At 38.4% G+C, this 21295-nt stretch overlaps 1 protein-coding gene across 3 annotated transcripts in view; it reads right to left on the bottom strand.

Moving 5' to 3' along the window:
* fbxl4 (F-box and leucine-rich repeat protein 4) overlaps positions 1 to 21295 on the bottom strand; it is a 40902-nt gene that overhangs the window by 7929 nt on the left and 11678 nt on the right. The window contains exons 1-5 of one of the 3 annotated variants that reach the window (XM_079694661.1): positions 18352 to 18753; positions 16280 to 16909; positions 13950 to 14280; positions 12268 to 12512; positions 10390 to 10603 (exon numbers count right to left, since the gene is read on the bottom strand). In XM_079694661.1, the coding sequence (XP_079550787.1) occupies positions 10390 to 10603; positions 12268 to 12512; positions 13950 to 14280; positions 16280 to 16776 (1287 nt within the window). In that variant the 5' untranslated portion in view covers positions 16777 to 16909; positions 18352 to 18753. Of the gene's footprint in view, positions 1 to 10389; positions 10604 to 12267; positions 12513 to 13949; positions 14281 to 16279; positions 16910 to 18251; positions 18754 to 21295 lie in introns of those variants that run through there. The other 2 variants (XM_079694660.1, XM_079694662.1) reach the window with 2 other exon arrangements.

Raw genomic sequence — 21295 nt, 5'->3', positions numbered from 1 at the left:
TTCACCAACACGATTTCCCCCTTTTTTTCGTGTTGCACAGCACGATTTTAAAAGCAATGTATTTCTACTGGTAATGTGTTTCGTGCCTGCAGCACGTCTTTTTCTCCGGTCGGGTCGTGGAAGACCGGAAGCTGTGTGGTTCATAAAAACATGTTCTTACTCAATATCAAGCCACAATTATTGCTTTTATTTTAAATCGTATAATTTCGGACTTTTGTTTCCTTTTCTCTGAGGAAAATAAATGGGGCTCAGAGCCTCAGAACACTGAAATCTGTATTTTTGTAATCTTTTTTTCCTTCTAATTTGTTATTCTTTTCAAAATAACACACTGTTATTTACTCACCAATAACACACAATTATCCTTGCTTTTATTTATTGGTTTGATTCCATAATGTTGGGCTTTGTTGGCGTCCTTCAGGAACTGAATTTCAAAATAAAAATAACCCGGAAACAGACGTAGGCATTTCGAGCGCTTACCCAAGATCCTCAGCTATGGTTTAAGCTCGCTAATTGGGTGTTTTAGCCGCAATGCATGCTGGGATTTGGTGTTTATATGATATGAAATCCGGAAAACATTTTAAAAGAATAAAATAATACTTAATTCCGAGTGTTCTTGCTTTTCTCTTTGAAAGTCATCACATAACGGCATTGTAATACACGGTCCGGCTGCATTACATATTACAGATCTGCCGTAGTTCTTTATTTATAGAGCCCTGATGAGAAGACCTTTGGAAAAACTGGAAGAAATGCCGCCGAAACTGAATACTTAACGTGGATCATAAATATATCAACAATTAAACAACATCTTCAATTTCTCTTCACACAATACGTCTCCTTGCAGTATCAACCTTAATTCGGCTGATTTTTATATTTGATCTAATTCGTAGATAGGTTATATTTACACCATAACGGTGCACAGCTGATATAAAAAGGACTTTGATTTTCTCTGAATATAAGAATGTAAATACTGAGTCTGAAATAGTATAGCAATATGCTATAAAATTATGTGAAAACACGTATAAAACTACACATCTTCAGATGTTGTCCTACTTCAGATGTTGTCCTATAAGTGTCCTACACTGATAATACAAAGTTATTATAGCTGTGTGTACCTTGTGTGCACCGCCTAGTGGTTAAAGCACGTTATTGAATTATTGTTTTTATGTGTTATATTTGATTAAAAAAATATTAAGAGTACATACTTTCATAGGGGGAAAGTAGAAGGTCTGTGATAGAAATATAGAATATACAAAATCAAGAAGATACTGTAAGTGATCTCTACAATAAAACAGTTTAGTGCCAGATGTACAAAGATATTAATAGGAGGATGTGCAAAACAGAAAAACGAATTAACCTTTATTTAAACATTAAATAATACTTTAGATTAAGGTCCTCTTTTAAATAAGAAAATAACTTTGGGGGTATCTACAGATAAATATTAAGCCTGACAAAGTACTTAACGTCTAATATATTGCTTTCCTGCAATGTTAACTATGTTGAAGCACTTATTTTATCTGATATTATACTTATGAATTATACTCTTATGTATGTAGATAGTATAAGAAATGTGCAGAATATGACAGTTTAATGGTGGAGGTACAAACCCATGTTGATAGATGTCTTGTAATGTGCTGTTGAGGAACCTGTGACCCAAGATTTTCATTCATTGCATACACCGTAGTTTTGTATATGATAAGTCAATAACCTTTGAAAATCTTGAAATCTTGAAAGGGATGTGCAAAATAGCCATTATACAGTCTTTAATTAACTATTAGTAGAGAATAACGAGTAATGAATATACTTTATTACTCGTTTCCATTCATGTCAATTGCAGATAAATGTTTAGTCTTCTCAAGCACCAACTATCAAATATCTATATATTCAAATTTCTTTATTAGGATAAACCCCTTGAGGTGAATCACCTCGTTTTCAAGGGGGTCCCAAGAAAACAAATAACAAACAAGTACAACATACAAACAACATTCACACACATACATCGGAAGAAATAACCAAGAAATTACAAACATTCAGCCTAAGCATACAGCACATGGTAATACATTATAGGCGGTTACATTGAATGCATATCATTGGGTAGAGTAAAGTAGAGTAGCTGTACTATATATACAAAATCATAACAATAAAGACTTAGAAATAAAGACTTAGAAATGGGCAATAGGTGGGTCATCTCATGAGGAGATGGTGAAATAAGATGGAGCCTCAACAACCCTTAAACAATAAATAAAGTACTTCAGGTCATACAAAAACATTCAACCTTGAGGTGAGACGACAATGCACGCTTGAACAAAGTCAGAGTAGGGAGAGATCTGATGGTAGCAGGTAAGTTATTCCAATCAGCAGGAGCTTTAAATTTGAAGGCTCTTTTGCCAATGTCCTTTTTAACTAGAGGAACGGTGAAGAAGAGCTGAGAGGTATGTCTAACTTGGTGGGTTGATGTAAAACGAAAGAGATACTGTTTCAAATATGGGGGATAATTAAAGTTGAAACTTTTATAAATGAACTCAAGCCAGTGCAAATGTCTTCTCAAATCAGGAGAAGGGAGATTGAGGTTTAGGTACAGTGCACAGTGGTGTGTATGGAAATCACAACCGAGAATAAATCTACACATTCTATTGTAAGCAATGTTTAGCGGGGCTAGAACAGATTTCGGAGCATTGAGATAAACAACGTCACAATAGTCTAATAAGGGAAATAGCAGTTGGGTAGCAAGTTTTTTCCTAACTTTTAAGGTAAAACAGTGCCGAGAGCGGTAAAGAGTACCGAGACCAAAGTTTACTTTATGCAGTATATGATCAATATGAGGTTTGAATGAAAGGTTAGAGTCAAGCCATACCCCTAAATATTTAAAACTGTCAACTCTATGCAGAATTGTACCATCATTGCAAGAAATATCACATGAGCCAGTCAAAGATTTGAGTTTGTGTCGGGTACCAAAGATCATAGAGAAGGATTTAGTTTTGTTCAAAAGTAACTTGTTCTGGAATAGCCAGTCTTGCAGGAGGGTGAAATCTGACTGGAGTGAAACTTGAATTTGAGAGAGATTTGGTTTTGATGTGTAAATAACGGTATCATCTGCATATAGATGAACATTACAGTTTTGAAAAATGGAGGGCAAATTGTTTATATAAATGGTGAAAAGTAGTGGTCCAAGTGTAGAGCCCTGAGGTACTCCACTATGCTGTATAAGGAGATCAGAACTTTTCCCATTCAAAATAACACACTGTTTTCGATTATGTAAATATGAGCTAAACCAAAGTAATGCACTTCTAGAAAGTCCAATAGCATATAATTTATCAAGTAGTAAATAGCGATCAACAACATCAAAAGCTTTGGTAAGATCAATAAAGATGGCACCAGTTAACTCCCCTCTATCAGCTGCAGAGAACACATCATTTGTGAATTTAAGTAGGGCAGTAGCTGTAGAATGATTTGATCTAAAACCAGATTGAAGGGGTGTGAGAATGTTGTTAATACTAAGGTATAGTGAAAGTTGGTTAAAGATGATTTTTTCAAATATTTTGGCAACAGAGCATAGGATGGAGATAGGCCTGTAATTATTGCAATCAAGCTGATCACCACTTTTATGAAGAGGAATAATACGTGCATATTTCCAGATAAGTGGTAGTTCGCTGGAGACAAGTGACAGGTTGAATAAATCAGTAAGAGGGTACATAATAATATTGGCGGCTAGCTTGAGAAAACGATTTTCAACCCCATCAAGTCCAGCACCACTGCTTACCTTTAATTCACAAATTACTTTCTGCACTTCAGTTGGTCGTATTTTCCGAAAGGAAAAAGAACTGGTACAAGGTGGCATATTACCAGGAGAACTGGTAGTCGGTTGACTGTCAGGGAGAAGCGAGGAGCAGACAGACGAGAAATGATTGTTGAAGACCTGGGAAATAGATAGTGGATCATGTAGAATATTGCCATCAAGCTTAATTTGATTAATTTGATTAATTGAATGTTTTTCAGAGATGTTAGTAATTGTTTTAATTTTTCTCCAGAATTCTTTGGGATTTTTAAAGTCACCAGTCAGGCATTCTCTGTAGTAAATAGCTTTGGCATTAGAAGTTTTAGTTTTGCTTAGATTTCTCAGTTTTCTATATATTTCCCAGTCAGCATTGTCTCTTGTCAGATGGTATGTTGTCCATGCTTTGTCCCTTTTCCTAAAGAGGTCAATAAGTTCAGGACTGATCCAGGGGAGATGTCTACCCTTTACCTTAATAGTTTTCCATGGTGCATGTTTATCTACTACTTTTGTGAACTCGGAGAGAAAAAAATCCCATGCATCTTGAACATAAGGTATTAACTGAAATCTGTCCCAGTTAATAGCAAGTAAATCATTCAAAAATAAGTCAAGATTCAGTTTTTTATATTGTCTGATACTAATCAACTTAGGGGGCACTTTCGGAATTTTAATTTTCCACACACAGTAAACAACACAATGGTCACTAAAACAGTCTGACATGATACCAGACTTGGAAAATCTGTCAGGATGAGAAGCCAGTATCCAGTCAAGAAGAGTTTGAGACCGGGGTGTAATACGAGTCGGCTCTTTAATAAGTTGAGTTAGGTTTAGATTATTTAGTAGATTTTTTTCTTTAGAGCATGATTTATCAAGCCAATTTTTGTTAAAGTCACCAAGTATTATTAGTTCGCCTTTCTGAGAAATAGAATTGATGGAATTGATGGTGGAGATTATATTATTAAAGGAATCAGCAGGGGATGATGGTGGTCTATATACACTTCCAATGATCAGTCGCTTGTTTTCATGCAGTGTGATTTTAACAAAAATACATTCAAAAAGATAAGCTTCAACAGGGGGAGTAATCAATTCAGAAGCGAGCTCTGCTAACACAAAAATGGCCACACCTCCACCCAATGAGACTCTGTCAGATCTGTATAAATTGTAATTTGTCAAATTAATTTCATTATTTGATATATGACTACCTAGCCAGGTCTCCGAAAGTGTGATAATGTGTGGCTTATGCATAATGACCCATACACGAAGCTGGTTAATTTTTGACACCAAACTCCTGATATTAAGATGAATAATTTTTAATCCTTTTGCCTCATTCATAAGGTTTCAGTAACATAGGAAATAGCAGTGTTTTGTGAGTACAGCATTTGTAGGCTAAGGTCAAACTAGATGCAAGGCTGAAGTCTATTTTCGATTTAATTAATAGGCAGAAATCAAAATCCCGATCATACAAGCACACACAGCCGCAACAAAAACAACAACAACAACAAAAACAAACAAACATTCCCCACAAGAGGCCCATCAGGCCCAGGGGCTGATCCCCAGGCAGTCCCATGAGTGAACAAACTAGCCAGAGATAAAGTTTACAAAAGAAATACAATAAAAACAGATAAAGTAAATAAACAAACAAACTTAGGAGAAACTCGAAACTCGAGTCTGCATTCAGTTAAATAAATCACAAGTCACGTGAGGCAGATTAGCCAACGGCAAGACCACATTATTCTGACGTCAGATAGAAACAAGGAAGTAAACAAAGACAAGCATGGACTAATATGACATACCAGCAGCTGGTGAGTTCTCTCCCGATTGTTGGCACTTGGCAATCAGGTTAACCTCTGAATTGTGGAATAGAATTACAAAGTAACAATGAGCTGTCATGTGGGTATATATTAATGCTGCGCATTATGGACACAAGCGATTTTCACCCATTTATTAATTATATGTTTTACATTTGATAACACCAATGTGTTTAATACTGCAACTTCTAATTGTGGGAAAAACGAAAACGTTCAGTAGAGACGTCCCATGGAACATTTTGCGAAACACAATAGCCAGCATGTGTAGTTCTGGGGGGGGCGTTCAATTCCGGTTTTGGATAGTCTGGCGTGGTTTTGTTCCATTTCAAACAGCTGTTTGACGCTCGGCGTAACCTTGGCGCACTGCCACTCCAACATCCAATCCCAGCGCTTGAACATTAATCACGGGGACTGTAGTCCTAAACGATAGCTGGGGATTATGGGTAGTGTAGTGTCTTCGGCCATCCTAAACTCCTAGAGGCTGTTTCCGGTTATTTTTATTTTGAAATTCAGTTCCTGATGGACACCAAAAAAGCCAGAGATTATGGAATTAAACCAATAAATAAAAGCAAGGATAATTGTGTGTTATTGGTGAGTAAATAACAGTGTGTCATTTTGAAAAGAATACAAAATTAGAAGGAAAAAAAGATTTAAAAATACAGATTTCAGTATTCTGAGGCTCTGAGCCCCATTTATTTTCCTCACAGACGGAAACAAAAGTCCGAAATTATACGATTTAAAATAAAAGCAATAATTGTGGCTTGATATTGAGTAAGAACATGTTTTTATGAACCACACAGCTTCCGGTCTTCCACGACCCGACCGGAGAAAAAGACGTGTTGCAGGTACGAAACACATTACCAGTAGAAATGCATTGCTTTTAAAATCGTGCTGTGCAACACGAAAAAAAGGAGAAAATCGTGTTGGTGAACACGAATCAATAGATTACAAATCGTGTTGGTGAACACGAAATGCCATGAGACTGGGTTGCAATACATGGACTGCACAGGTTGTCCTGTCCGACTATCACAAGTAGAATCATAATGAAAAATACACCGGTAAAATGTGCCTGTAGAAAACGGTTTATGCCAGAATAGGATAGCAATAGCAAGTAGTCAGTTTACCTTCAGTTGCTATGCTAACATCACCCATTTTATACCAGAGACACTTTAATAATAGCGTTGTGATGCCAAACAGCGTCAATTCAGACTGACACACATTCACTTAAGGGGAACTGGGGATATGTATCAGCTGCTTGTGTGACAGTCGGACAGTGAATACTTTAGAGAGGCCGCTCTAAAGTATTAGCTAACCCGGATCTAACGGGAGAATAAACTCCTGTGGAAGAGCAGCCAGCACTGCAGTGGTCGGTAAATGCCGCTGAAACACATTAATAAACAATGAACCACGGCACTCTGGAGAAAAGTATAAGGTTGGAGAAGTCGTTATTTAATTTAATCTGGCTTCGTGTGATTAAAAGCAACACGATCATCGACCCGACGCAGTCCCCCATTGTTGTTGTTGTTGTTGTGAGCGCCGTAATGCCGTTGGGGAGCAAATCAGCGATGTAAACGGTGACGTCATGACGCAGCAGCGGCAGCACCAGTCGGGCTCTGGTCGGTGTGAACAAAGCGGGAGCAGAAAAGGGAAACCAGAGCTGAACCAGAAAAGCTCTAGCACGGAGCTAGAACGGGAAAAGCGCTGGTGTGAAAGCCGCATATGTTACAGAAGTAAACATGAGAGTCGAATGGAGGCCTTTCAGGCGGGACGGAGTGTGCGGGAGAGTAATTCCCTCTGAAGGGAACTTTGTGATTTTACAATTTTTACGATGTTACACAAAAACCTATATAACACACTACAGGAAAGGGAAACCCACAAAAAGCACAATAGGGCCCCTTTAGGTATTTTAAGTAGATTACAAATGCTATGCAGGTTAAGTGTGATTTGTTTGGGTTAGTTTCAGGGAACAAATCACTTGTTTAAGTGTTTGAAAAAGATAATTGTTAGGGTTAGAATAACTAAGTTTGTTACGTAACTTAAGTTAAGAAGTTAGTTAGTAACTAAGCTAGTTAAGATGGCTACGTTATGTACAGTATGTGACATATTTAAGCACGTATAAGTCAACGTTGATTTTTACTTTCACTCCGGACAGTAACAGCGGCCTCCTGTAAGAAGGTGCTGTGTTTGATTGACCCATCCATCATAATCCATCTTGGAAAAAAGTCATTAGTTATTAAAAAGGCCCACAAGTCAAAGCCTTAAAATAAAAAAAACAGATGCTAGAGAGGTATGTGGAGCGTCATAGTTTGACGCACAAGGCCACTGAGCGAGCTGCTGTATTGGACGAGCTGGGAGTGATAACGGAACAGTATTGGAGTCACATGTTCATCATCAAACTAAACCCCAAACTTATCCCAGTCTAAATCTACAAGGTATACATTAAAAATAACAATATACCTTTAATTTGCACTACCATGTCTAGTCATGTCACCAAAAGTCCCTCCTAAGTGATTTCCTGTCTGCTGCCGCGGGCAGCCGGGCACTCAGGCTACGCTTATTGTATCTAAGGGAATTTAAAAGGACGCAACAGCTAGTTTTCACCTCACAAAGTCAAGCACAGTGAGGACACAGATCTCTCCAGTGGCGTTGCAGCTATGGGAATTCAACACTGCAACTGCCAACATTGTGTACCTCAGGGCAGGAGAAGGTGTCAGACATGGAAGTGAAAGCCTTTTGTGTTTGTGTGTGTGTGTGTGTGTGTGTGTGTGTGTGTGTGTGTGTGTGTGTGTGTGTGTGTGTGTGTGTGTGTGTGTGTGTGTGTATGTGTGTGTGTGTGTGTGTGTGTGTGTGTGTGTGTGTGTGTGTGTGTGTGTGTGTGTGTGTGTGTGTGTGTGTGTGTGTGTGTGTGTGTGTGTGTGTGTGTGTGTGTGTGTGTGTGTGTGTGTGTGTGTGTGTGTGTGTGTGTGTGTGTGTGTGTGTGTGTGTGTGTGTGTGTGTGGTACATGTGCTGCAGCCTGTCGCTGGATTCTATATAAACGCCTCTCTCTGCCGAGCTAGCCATTTAATTAGAGCAGTGACAGGGTAATGACAGCTGAGATGTCAGGCCCTCAAACAGACACACAGCCTGCTCTGTCTGCCCGCTGGGTGAAAACAACCTGCAGCACGCTGCCTGGCTCCACCGCAGGAACTCTACACTGCCTACTGCCCACAATCTGAAACATGACAAACACTGGAGAAAACGCTGAGGGGGAACACAATACAGCCGTTTTACACGTCAGACAGGCCTGAACCTGACATGCAGTACGTGTCTGCAACACCCCCTGAGCTCAGACTTGACTTAGTTCATCTCAAAAGATAATACAAAATGAGCTACACAAAACGTAAAGCATGTGCCACCAAATAAACTGCTTGTCCAACATTAGGACAGGGCTTGTGAAAGTCTTCTAAAAGTCTTGTGAAAGTCTAACATTTACTTAACATTAAGGATGGAATAATATAGGATTTTATTGAAAAAAAGTGATTAGGAACACTGACAATAAGTTGATATTAGTGAATTTCAACTTAAAAAAGAATATTCTAACTTCAGAAAGCTGTCTAGCTAGCTGTTATTGTAGAGAAGTGAATACTAGAGCCTGGTTTAAAGAATGCACCTTTAAAATTAAATCTTTGTTTTTTTTTAAATCTTCAGGCCCTTCAGAAATGATCAAAACGAGACAATCTGAAAATGGGAATTATCATAATTTAGGTTAAACAGTTCAGAGCTCATAGACCAACAGTATACAACCTGTGAGTAGCTAGTCAGTTAAGACTAGTTAATACTTCTGCTTTGTACTGTGGTCATACAACACTTTTCTCATACATTGGAAATACAGCAAGCTACCCAACAGAAACTGCTAAATCTATATACTGATGTGTTTCCAACAGTCACAGATAAAGACACAATCATCTTTTCAAGAAATTCTAGAAAGATTTGCTTTGTAGATGTCTGCAGAAAAGGACGATGATGATTACTACTGCAGAAAACCCTTTTTGTTGACAATAAAAAAGCTAAGATTCTCATGTTACTGTCAAGCAGACATGTTGACGTCCAAGCATGTCAGTGTTTTGGCTGTTGGTAATGTGAGTATTCAACTTGTTCTGCCTTATAATTAGCATACCAATGTGATGTTTCTATCTGTATGCTAATTTGCCTAGCATCCAATCTTTAATACTGACTTTTGTTGCTTTTGGCTCCTTGTGATCTTGCCACTTAAATAGTGGTGACAGAACACATGGAAACGTACTGTATGAACATAAATTGCTACATTAGAAAAAGAGATTGTAAAATACAACATTAAAATTTTTCAATCTAGTGCTTTCAACCAAACGGCATCCGCAAAGGAGGTCTGCCTATTTTCATAAAACAACGTATATCAGTTACTCTTTCCATGCTCAAGAATAAACGGTGAACTGCTTAATATTAAGACAATGCGGATGAGATGTCCTACAAAATCTCAGAATAATGTTCGCAAAATTCCGAAAATTCTACAAGTTTCCCAGAACATTCAACGATTTTCTTAACTTCTCATTAATCTTCCTAGCGTGATATCTTCTCTATATTAGGCAATACTGGAAAATGACTAACAAAATAAGACAAATGTAGCCTTGCTTGTATAAAAGGTAACCAAGCAACCTGCATATTACAAACAGGGAAACCATTTAAAATATAAACATATCATTAACTATCCTACAGTCTACCTGCTGTATTTGGACAATGATGTTAAAATGTCACTTTGATAGAGGTTTCCCAGATACATTGTTGACCGCGCCTACCTCTATCTTGGTCCGGTAGAGCACCAGCCTGCGGAGGCGTGTCAGTTTGGAGATGTGTGTGAAGGCCTGCGGTTGGAGGCGGTCGCAGGAGGACAGGTTGAGCTCCTGCAGCCCGGGACACGTCTGAGAGATGACCTCCAGGCAGGGCTCGTTCAGGAAGTGGCAGCACGACAGCTCCAGGGAGCCCAGGCTCTGACCGCAGGCCTTCATGAAGCTGAGGGGGGGAATAGATGTACAGGGGAAATCAGGAGAGGAATACATTCATTAGCAACATACTAGTGCACATGTCCCTACTTTAGACAATATGACTTTTACATAATATCTTATTTTCTTTTTGTCGTTATTGAAAAAGCTTGGTAAAACTTCCTATGACGCACATGTCTATAAGTCATTGTAAGAATACTAATAATGTGCTATAATCTCTATAATTATAAATTATAAATGTTTATAATTTTGACTGGAGGGCAAAGGGATGTATTCAAATAAAAACATTTTGACCTGACCAACAGGAAAAATACCCAAAGCAAGGTATATTTACTCACAAGGTCAAGCATTATAATACTCTACATATGCTGGTGACTCACATATCTTTTTGTTGCCAGGATGTAGTATAACCCCTTTTCACTTTTCAGTCACTTTTGATTAATGTTCACATAAAAGTGAAATGTATAAATACAGTTGAAGTGGACCTATCATGCTATATTTGAATAATATAGTGTAGGACCATACCTATATATGGCATATTTATACTTTTTATTTTTCAAAATACCAAACAGATCATGCATTTTAGCCATTCCTCATTTCGCTCAATTTAACACTGTCTTTGCATGGGCTGATTCTGTGAGAACAGCACCATCTACAGGCCTGGCATATGTACTACAGCGTCTCCAGCGCTTTCGAACGGCAATGTCTGTGGCTGTCTCCTCCTGATTGGTGGAGTTGGCCCAATAGCCGTAGTGCCACTTCTGTGACGTCATAGAAGTTTTCAAATCTGGATCAGTCTGTATCAGATCCGTTGCAGCCACTTTTTAAGAGATTTGGGTATGGAGGAAAATAGAGAGGGTTGTGTTTTCTGACACTTGGTGAGTTCCCTGCAAACACCGGGGACACATATTCATGTATAAAAGACGTACAAAAGTGCATTTTGCATGATAGGTCACCTAAATATTAAATATGAAATAGTTTCAGGTTTCATCAAATGTTGAGTCAATGGAGTATTTTTTGGGAAACATTACATTAGTGAAGTGTAAATGTGCGTGCATCCTTCAGTGGTTCATCATTAAAAGGTGGTGTACATTTGAAGTACTACATTTCTGTTATGACTTGTAGATATAAAACTAGTTTGACTTTGTGTGTTGCTCTTGCAAAGATTGAATACAATGTCGTTCTGTATTTATTAAAAGCAAAAAAAGGACAAAATAAACAAGAGAGACTCCAACCCGCTTGTAATGTATTATTTCCGCCTATATCTCAATAATTTGAGTACTTCTCTCACTTTATAATGCACTGTAATGGGATTATAAGTAGTAGCATTAAGTGAAACAATGAATATGTAATACAATCTATCAGGGAACTACAGTATAATTTGATCCGTGTAATTAAACGAGACCTAAAAAGTCATTCAATGCTTGATAATGTTTTATGATCATTGTCATAAAACATTATTGTATCATCACACAGCATTAGGCAGTTTTATAAGCAGATAACCCATTATAAGGATGTGTATACCCCATCATTTATAGACATAGAAACTAACTTTCAATCCATTGTCTTTGTCTCAGCATGTCCCTCCCTCAGAAAAAAAACACTTGAGTATTTGTTAGTTTCCCAAGGTCATCTGCCTGTTTTCTAACATGTGCGGCGTGCTGACAGTCTGACCTGCTGAAGCCGGTCAGGGTTAGAGCTCCGCGGTTGCCGATCCAGGACAGGTTGAGCCTCTGGAGGAGAGTGCAGCGGCTCTGCAGGTGTCCCAGGGCGGCGTCACTCAGCCGGCCCCAGTAGGGCTGCAGGCTCAGCTGGGTGTACTGCAGCGGGTCGCAGCAGTGCTGGTGCAGCAGCTTACAGCTCTGGGCCAGACGGCAGAGGTCCGGCAGGGTCAGGTGGCTCAGAATCAGCTGGATGAGCTGTGGATGGAAGATGGGGAGAAAGAGGATAAGGTTATGGAAAGAAAAGGCAAACAAAAAGAGACAGGAGAGACAAAACACAAGACTGTTATGTCTGTTAGGAGAACACAGCACAAACCAAAGAGAGGTAGAACCTAGTAGAGAATAACAGAGAAGTCTAGAGAATGTCAAATAGTGTTTATCTGGGACACAAAGCACTGATAGCAGGATCAGTGGAGAGGTGAGCCGGTTTGTTTTGCACCGTGTTCGTGTTCCCTCTCAAAGAGAAAGAAGGATTGTGCGAGTGTGTGTTGCAGTGATTTAACAATACACGGTGTTCAAGCGAGTATCAGCTGACAGATAATAGCTATATTGTGTTTCTGAAACAAACACACGGCGGTTGTGAAGACTGCTGTTAATGGCAGCGGTTTGGAGAGGAGATAAGAGAAGGAATATCAAGAGAGCTGCCGGTGTTTTGAAGCTCGTTTGAAACAACATGATACGTGTGCGTGGCATGGAAATGACTGAGTCCATGATTGCTTACGATATCAAGTTTCAACAGGTCCGAGCTACAAAATGGACGTGTTTTCTTGGAATACTGGTTATTATTGTTACATGTGCACTCTGGCGCAGGTATAATGATTGTAGGGCTTGCTGTTGCTAATGATCTTGGGTTTTATGGCTGAAACTAACGCCGTGCAGGTAATGTTATACAGTACCCTGCCATCGTTTGACACTATTCCTTTGATCTATAGGTGGCAGTAACATGCAAAGAAATGCTGCAAGGCACCAACAAAGGATGTAAAGAAGATTTCAATCTGGTCAACATGGATGTATACAATGCAGAGCCAAAAGGCGCTTTGCAAAGGATTTATGAGGAAGGATAAGCATTGAACACGTTCGTTACAGCTCAAGAAAACTGATGTTTGACACAACACTCCAAAGGGCACTTTTAATGACAATCACTATTATTAATGTGGGTGACAGTAGAATGGTTTGACATCAATTAAAGCTAAATTATCTATGGAGGCACACCATAACCGAATATTTATTGGTAAAAAACCGCGAAATAAGCCTTTTGTGTAAAAAAACCAAACATTACTAATCCCTAACACAAGCTTGAGAATCTATTAGGAACTGCAACTTTAAAAAAAAAAAATGATATACTCATTAAGGACCACATTTTTACTTCTGATGTTAATATCATTTTTTTTATTCTATTTTACTTCATGTTTAATTAGACATTTTACTTTATAATGTGTATATACATATTTTTATTGACTTTATGTTATCTTTTGATTGCACATTCTTACCTTTACTTCCTATGTTTATATTAATATTTAGTCTTTTATTTTTCATTTTACTCATTCTAAATGGAGTGGCACAAAACCTAATTTCCAAAGGGAAAAGTAAAGTATTGTCTAAGTCTGATACTATATCTGTAAAGTCTGGGATCACCTCATAAGGCAGTTTGTCAAAGTAGCCGTTGCCTGTCCTCTTGGCCTCCCCTCCTTGTCTGAATGGACCTCCCAGATCAGACAGCTCCTCCTCGCTGTCACTCAGGTCGTTAATATCGATGATGGGCATCTTATAGCGGGCCAGCATGGGCCTCTCTTTCACCCCCCGCAGGATGACAGCGTCCAGCTCCGTGTAGTAGTCCAGCAGAGAGCTGTTGACCTCTATTCGCAGCAGGTTGGTAGGGAAGTTGATGTGCTTGATGTTGGGGGAAAACTGGCGGGCCTGGGGGGTCAGCACCTTGGTGGGCTCCCCTGACCACAGCACCTCCCATCTGGAAAAAGAGAGTTGTACTGTGAAGCCAAGTGGATTAAATGTTTCCCCCCTGAAAATTGACATGTCACTCTAGTCTCAGATTTTGCCAATCTGCTTCCCAGTATCCAGTCCTCTCTTGGTCCCTTAAGAATGAATATGGAAACAAATGTCAGGAACCTGGAAGAGCTTTTAGACACCAACCTCACCTTTTAAGAGAGCCACTCACAGGTTTATCCATTCATGAATACCATCTCATAAATCAGCTGTGTTTTAATGACGATCAAACCATCATTCATGCTTCTATTTCCTCACAGTTGGAGTATTGTAATGGTCTTTTAACGAGTACAACAATCAGAAAACAATTAATAGACTTAAAAGACAATGTGTGCAAAATGCGGCAGCAAGCCTCCTCACATTACTCCAATTGTAATGACCGTACACTGGTTGTCTATTTGTTTTAGTATTGATTTTAAGATTTAACTTAATTATTTAAAGCCCTCTCTGGCTTGGCCCTAAAATATAAATCAGTGATTGGCTGTCGATGGTGCTGCCGGAGGTACTCCTGCTGCTACAGCTCTATCTTCCTTTAAATAACTCAATTATTTCCAGATTGTTTTACTATTGGTTTACTTGTACTTTGTGTGATAAAAAAAAAAAAGCATCCTTGGGTTTCTTGAAAGGCGCTATAAAAATAGAAATTATTATTATTATTATACTCTATGTTGATGATGAAGAACAATTCAAAAATACAAGTTTTTTCTTTTTCCATTGCTTTCTTTCTTTTTCCAGTATTATTGTGTATTTGATTGTGTTTTTTGTGTTAGTTGTAAGACTGGTTGTGATAGGAGTAATGTAAATATTATTATAATTACGATTATTCATAAAAGCTTCACTGATTGCCGGTTCCCGACTGCTAAAGGAAAATCAATGGTCAGTGTTGAACTACTGTAGCTCTCTAAAAAAACGTCTATGTAGGACAATGACCTTGTAATTCTACTCAGTGCTCCAAATGCTGTCATGGTGCTACAATCAGGAGCAATGTTTCAAAAATACATTTATCAAAAATGATTATCGTATGCTGAATGCTCAAAAGAGAGAAGAGTTTAGAGAAAATTCATTTAATACATGTTCAAAAAACATATTAAAATATAAATCTTTCTCTACCATGACAAGATTTGTTTGGAAAAAATATAGCTACAATTAATATAACTTAGTCACTTAAACCCATGATTAGATGTGGATTGTGGAATACAGAGATGTGGTATAATTCAACAAATAACAAATAAAGAAATGGGATTAAAGGGATTTATCCTTCAACTGCTGTGCCAGAATACACACCTCAAGGCAGTGCGTCTCTGCCAATGTAATACAAGTTGGCTTCTAAACGTCGCTGCTGGTTTGTAGCCAATACTGATTTGATGGGGTTGGTTGCACAAAAGTTAATACTTTCTTTACCTGGTAGTTTTTCCACAGAACCTCAGAGGGTCACCAAAAATCTAATTCATATGCATCCAATTATTGATTTAATAATTGGAAAGAAACCCCAGTCAAATAATACAGTTTTACTGAAAATTCAGGCTTACAATTGTGCCTCTTGGTTTCACTGTCAGATAGACACTGCTCGAGGTGAACCAAATTCCTAAGGTAGCCATAAACATTATTTAAAAGAGCACTTTCCATAACAACACAATGTCCTATAACAAACAAAGGAAAATAATGAAGTAAAGCTAATTTGATAAAGAATACAAATGTCAGGTATCAATGAACGAGCATAACAATGCAAGTAATAAATTATTATTATTATTCAAATAAGGCTAGAAATGTCTCCATTGTAAATTCATGAAACGAGAAGACTAGCTCTCACTTCAAAGTTGTGCTTACCTGCTGGAATGTCTTTTTGTGTTAATCAACTACAGACTACTTCATTTCATTGTGCAACTGCGTGTTGTAGAATAGCAATAAATGAACTTTGATTTAACATTTTATTGCAGCACTGATACTGATGGTTTCCTCTTTACCTGACATCAGTAGGTGGATTCTGGGAGAAGGGGTTGTGAGAGCAGGCCATAATTTGGACGATGGCTCCAGGGTAATAAGTCTCAAGCACATCCACTGCTGTAGGGTAGACAGGCTCCTCGAAGCCCAGTTCAATATAATCCTGGCTGTGGAAACCTTTGGGTGTGCGGCGAAAGGGTGGTGGAGCGCTGGCACATTGTTCCCACCACTTCCCATAGGCTCTGCATACAGCCGTCTGAGTGAAGTCCCCTGAGCTTGGGTAGACGTTGGGGACCCCGGCCAGGTTCCACATGGTGTACGACATGCTATTCTCACTGCCATAGTGGGAGCTGAAGTCCAGAACCTCCTTGGCATATTGCTCCACCTCAACACTGACCGGCAACACCGCCCGCTGGCCCGACTCCACGGCCCGCCGACTGGTCAGAGCCTCCCCTCGAGTCCCACTCCTGGAGCGGCGCCGCAGACAAATATAGTAAAACATGCTCATGAGGGTTAACATAGGGAACTCTGGGATTGAAGGGGGCCGTGAGTAGAAACGGAGCCTAGGGGAGGAAGAGCCTCCACCTACTGGAAGGACACTGGCTCAAGGGGGTGTACAAAGCGCAGGCTAGGGGTCCGGCTGCATGCATGACCTGTGGGTTAGGCAGAAACAAACACAAGTTAGAAGAACACAAAGACAACAGGTCCTAGGTAGTACCACAGATTAGAATGCTTATTGATTCTGAATCCTAACTTTTTCACAAAATAGAAGGATAGAACAATGAAAGAATGTTTGCCACACCTAAGGCTAAAAACCCTAAATAGCTAACCATTAATGGAAGCATTACAAAACATAGAACAACCTAAAACTAATGTAAACCAACAGACCCATTTTGGGCTTTGGGCGCTTACAGATACCAATTTCAGAGGCTCATGAAGAGTGAAAGTAAAAGTTATTAATTGACAGGCACATTGCGTCCTACTGTCATATCAAACGCCTGGCAATAGTGCAGTAAATGGTGACACACCCTCTCTACAGCTGCCACAGCAACCATATCATCAAAAGTAAGCTCCAGCTAAAATAATGTCCATTTTGTTTATCAATTACCTTTCCTCGTGATAGGCAGGGATTTCTGCTTAACATGAGGGCACATTTATCAGGTCAAACTGGAAATGTATCAGGTCAAACTGGAAACTCGAGGTATTGAGTCGGACACCCATGCTATAAATGTGTTTTAGTTACATTTCAGTTACATTTGGAAATACTTCAAAAAGGATGGGATGCTGATATCAACAAAGAAGCAATTCTAATATAACATCAGAACTGAACTAAAGTGGATAGACTGGTCTTAAAAATACTGAGCCAACACTTTATACATAATAAATGTTTGCAAATAAGTTATATCTTTAGCATGAATGCTTTTATGAGCGTTGAAATTAAAAAAGTTATAATGTCACACCAAGCATTTTGGGTTGGTCGATATTAAGTTTGCTTAATCAATACTACTGAGAAATGGCTTTGTTGTTCACCATTTACCCTCAGGTACGGCTTAAAAAGGTAATTCCTTCTTCTTGTGAACCACTTAACTAGCTAAAACTACCTACCGCCAAATGGGCACATTTAGAAATGTTTATCCAAATTGTCCTTAAGCCTTGGTAACTCTAAAGACATTTCCTATTTTAAGGTACAATACAGTATGAGGAACTGTCGTTACCACGTATACACTGTTGCTTTCTGAAGCACATCATTCAGAAAAAATACTAAAATGAATATCCCTAATGTAACATTAGATGGAGAGATGAGCTGCTTCCCACTGTTTGATTTGTTGTTATTTTTAAACTGCTGGTATTAGTTAGCTAGCTAGCTAGGAAACGTTAGCTAGTTAGCTAGCTAGCCTACAGACAAGCTGAGCTGTCAAAACACAAACATTAGATTACGTAGCTAGCTTAGCCAAACCGCGCAGTCAAGAGCACGGGAAAACACAATTAAATTACGGTAAACGTAGGTCGATATATCCATTCGTGAGGAAGGTTTAATCCTCTTCTTTCTTTAACAGGATATTTTTAAAAACACAACAACATTCCTGCCGTTTACCTTGTGATGCCTTCCAGGACAGTCGGACAATGCATTCACCTACTGAGCGCACGTCATAATAAACCATATAACTGGAATATAATGGTGGATTTATCGAAGTATGTGTGGTATCTAGTTTTTGACAGCTTATATTTACTGAATAAGGAGCATGTCGGCAACGGTTGTGTCGTCAGCTGAGGTTAAAACCATTATTAATGCGGAACTGCCATTGTATCGACTAAATTGCATCCTGTCGCGTTAAATAGCTGAATGTCAAACAGATTGCAACTTAAGAGAAAATGTAACATGTCTATTTTGGCAATTTTGTTCAAATTGAGCGACTACATTCATGGATTTTATATTAAGGCAATAAGTTACTTGGAGCTACGTAGAACAGTAAAAGCCGCATCACTTCCGTATAATATACACTATCAACATCCGGTCAAAGGCAAGGCAAGGCAAGGCAAGTTTATTTATATAGCACCTTTCAACCTCAACACAAGGCAATTCAAAGTGCTTTACAAAAATGAAAACATTAAGAGCATTAAGAAATAATTTGCTTTCACACACTCATGCAGCTTGCTACTCATGGACCCCATCTGTAGTCACTTGAGTCAACAACAAAAGGTATTTTAGTAGCCTATTTCTACCATCACTTATACAAAGATAGTCATACGTATGATTGATAGATAGATATCAATACTACTCACGTCAAATGTCTTAATCTCGATATAAGCACTAGCATTCATACAGTAGTCATTCAACTCAAATTGTAAAAATGAATTGTAAAATATATGATTTATACAAAAACAAAAGGTCATTTCTGTAGGCCGACTAGTATTCCAAATGAGCCTCACTTGTTAACAGGTTAAAAATAAGGAATGTGTAAGTTAATATGTTACTTGAGAAGTTAAAATGAATTTAAGTTTAATTTGAATGATTTAACAAAAATCCAAAAAAGGCCCACGTCACTGCCTCCTCTCCCTCTTTGCGAGTTGTATTTTTTTACAAGGTTCCATCTGCCCTGAGTTATAACTTAAAATGTTCTATGCTAAGTCAGGTCCATACTTATTCCACATGAAGTACATAACGTGTTCTTTAAATAATACATATTTATAGCCTAGGCATACATTCTTTATGTACAGATGTAATATATGTTATCCGTTTTTTACCCAGAGCTCTTATTTGACAGTTGATACTTTCATTTGAATACTACTTGTTTTCAACCCTGAAGAATAAAGTTGACATGGAAGACAAAGCCACATTTGAATTCCTTATTAAGCTCTGCAGAGCAAACCACAGGGTGAGAGAAAATGCCAGACTCAGACAGAGCCTGTGTTGTTTTGACGCTGACAAGTTGTCAGGAATTCATATTAAACAAACATCCAAATGTCACTGTTGGTTTACTGAAGGTTGTTAAAACAACAACAACATTCCATATTACCACAACTTGGTGTAAAAGGGCTCTCTAGGAAAATGTTTTGCCGGTTATATTAAGCATGTGAGTTACTCTGCTTTCTTGAGGAGTTTGAGTAAAGCAAGTGATGTTCTCTTGCCAATAATTCCTACACACACAAAAAAAAGCAGCACTTAAAGAGTTTGAAACACTATCGACTGTACAAAGTCGATTTGGATAAAAGCATCAGCGGCATGACATGTAATGTAATGTTGTATAATGTACATGGTAATTAATTAGTTTTCTTTTTTGTTCAATAAATCTATTATGAAACGTATTACCCAATTTAATAAATACATACGTTCTCTTACCTGGATTGCTTTACTGTATATCAATCTAGGTGGTTTGAGATAAAGGCTGTAGAGGTGTGGCCTTCTTCCTGATATAATGGAAGTAATTGGTGCACAAAGTGGCAAAAGAATACATTTGAAAAATTCAACAGCAATGTGTCTTTCCAGAAATAATGCCCTTGTTACTCAAGATAGTCCACAAACATTGTTCTAAGCATTTTCATGTAGGACATATTTTCGTTCACCTAAACTTAATCTGCTTACTACTGCTAAGCCAAGCAGGAAGTGACAGTGTCATGAGCAAAACCCTATCGTCCATGAGTAGATGCATGTGTTCCTGATTTTAGGGTGAACTGTCCATTTCATAATTTGGACTGGAGGGCAAAGGGATGTATTCAAATAAAAACATTTTGACCTGACCAACAGGAAAAATACCCAAAGGTACACAGTTAAAGTATGAAGAGTACGAAAGCAATACATAATACATTTCACATTTGGAAATCGCTAGCAGCCTTATTTGCCAAAACTTGATTTATTTTTAAAGGATAGAAAAACATTTCTTACTGGCCAAATAATCCATTAAATATTTCTGCCAATGTTCACAGTACTCTGCATTTGTCATGATGCCACTTTAATTATAACAGATAGCTTAAAATGCAGATACAGGCTAATTAAATAAATAAATAATGCTAATTTGATCTGAATATGCATGCTGTCGTGTTGTTTCTAGTGGTGCATTAACTTTAATGGTTGTAACATTAACATTTCCCAGATATTTTGGAAAGTATTGTTGTTTTGTTGCTAGCATTCTAATTGAAAGTTGTCTGTGTTAAAAGCCTCTTCTCTGCAGCCTCTGACCTCCCCTGTGACTTCATCCTACCCAAACCCTCCACCCACAGACCAGGGCGACACCATGTGATACAAGATTGTGAACGTCAGCTCTACAATGTAGATTCAAGCAAAAATACCAATCTGTGCTTGCAAAATGTCTCTAAATGCAGGTATTTCAGGTTATTGTGGTTGGGAACCATGGCTTGTTTGTACAGTTCAGTTGGAGCTAATAAAATATTTGATCATTAAGAAAAACAAATCCTTATGTCTCGAGAAAAAAAACCATAGAAGATAGAGCTAGAGCTGATGGAGGCTCTCTCCAATGCCAATAAATACAAAGAGCCAAAGTTATTGGTGATTTTAGAAGTAACTTGTTCTCCTGGGATAC

Source organism: Notothenia rossii (assembly GCF_949606895.1).
Source record: "Notothenia rossii genome assembly, chromosome: 7".
NCBI lineage: Eukaryota > Metazoa > Chordata > Actinopteri > Perciformes > Nototheniidae > Notothenia > Notothenia rossii.
This window is presented reverse-complemented; position numbering and strand designations above follow the sequence as displayed.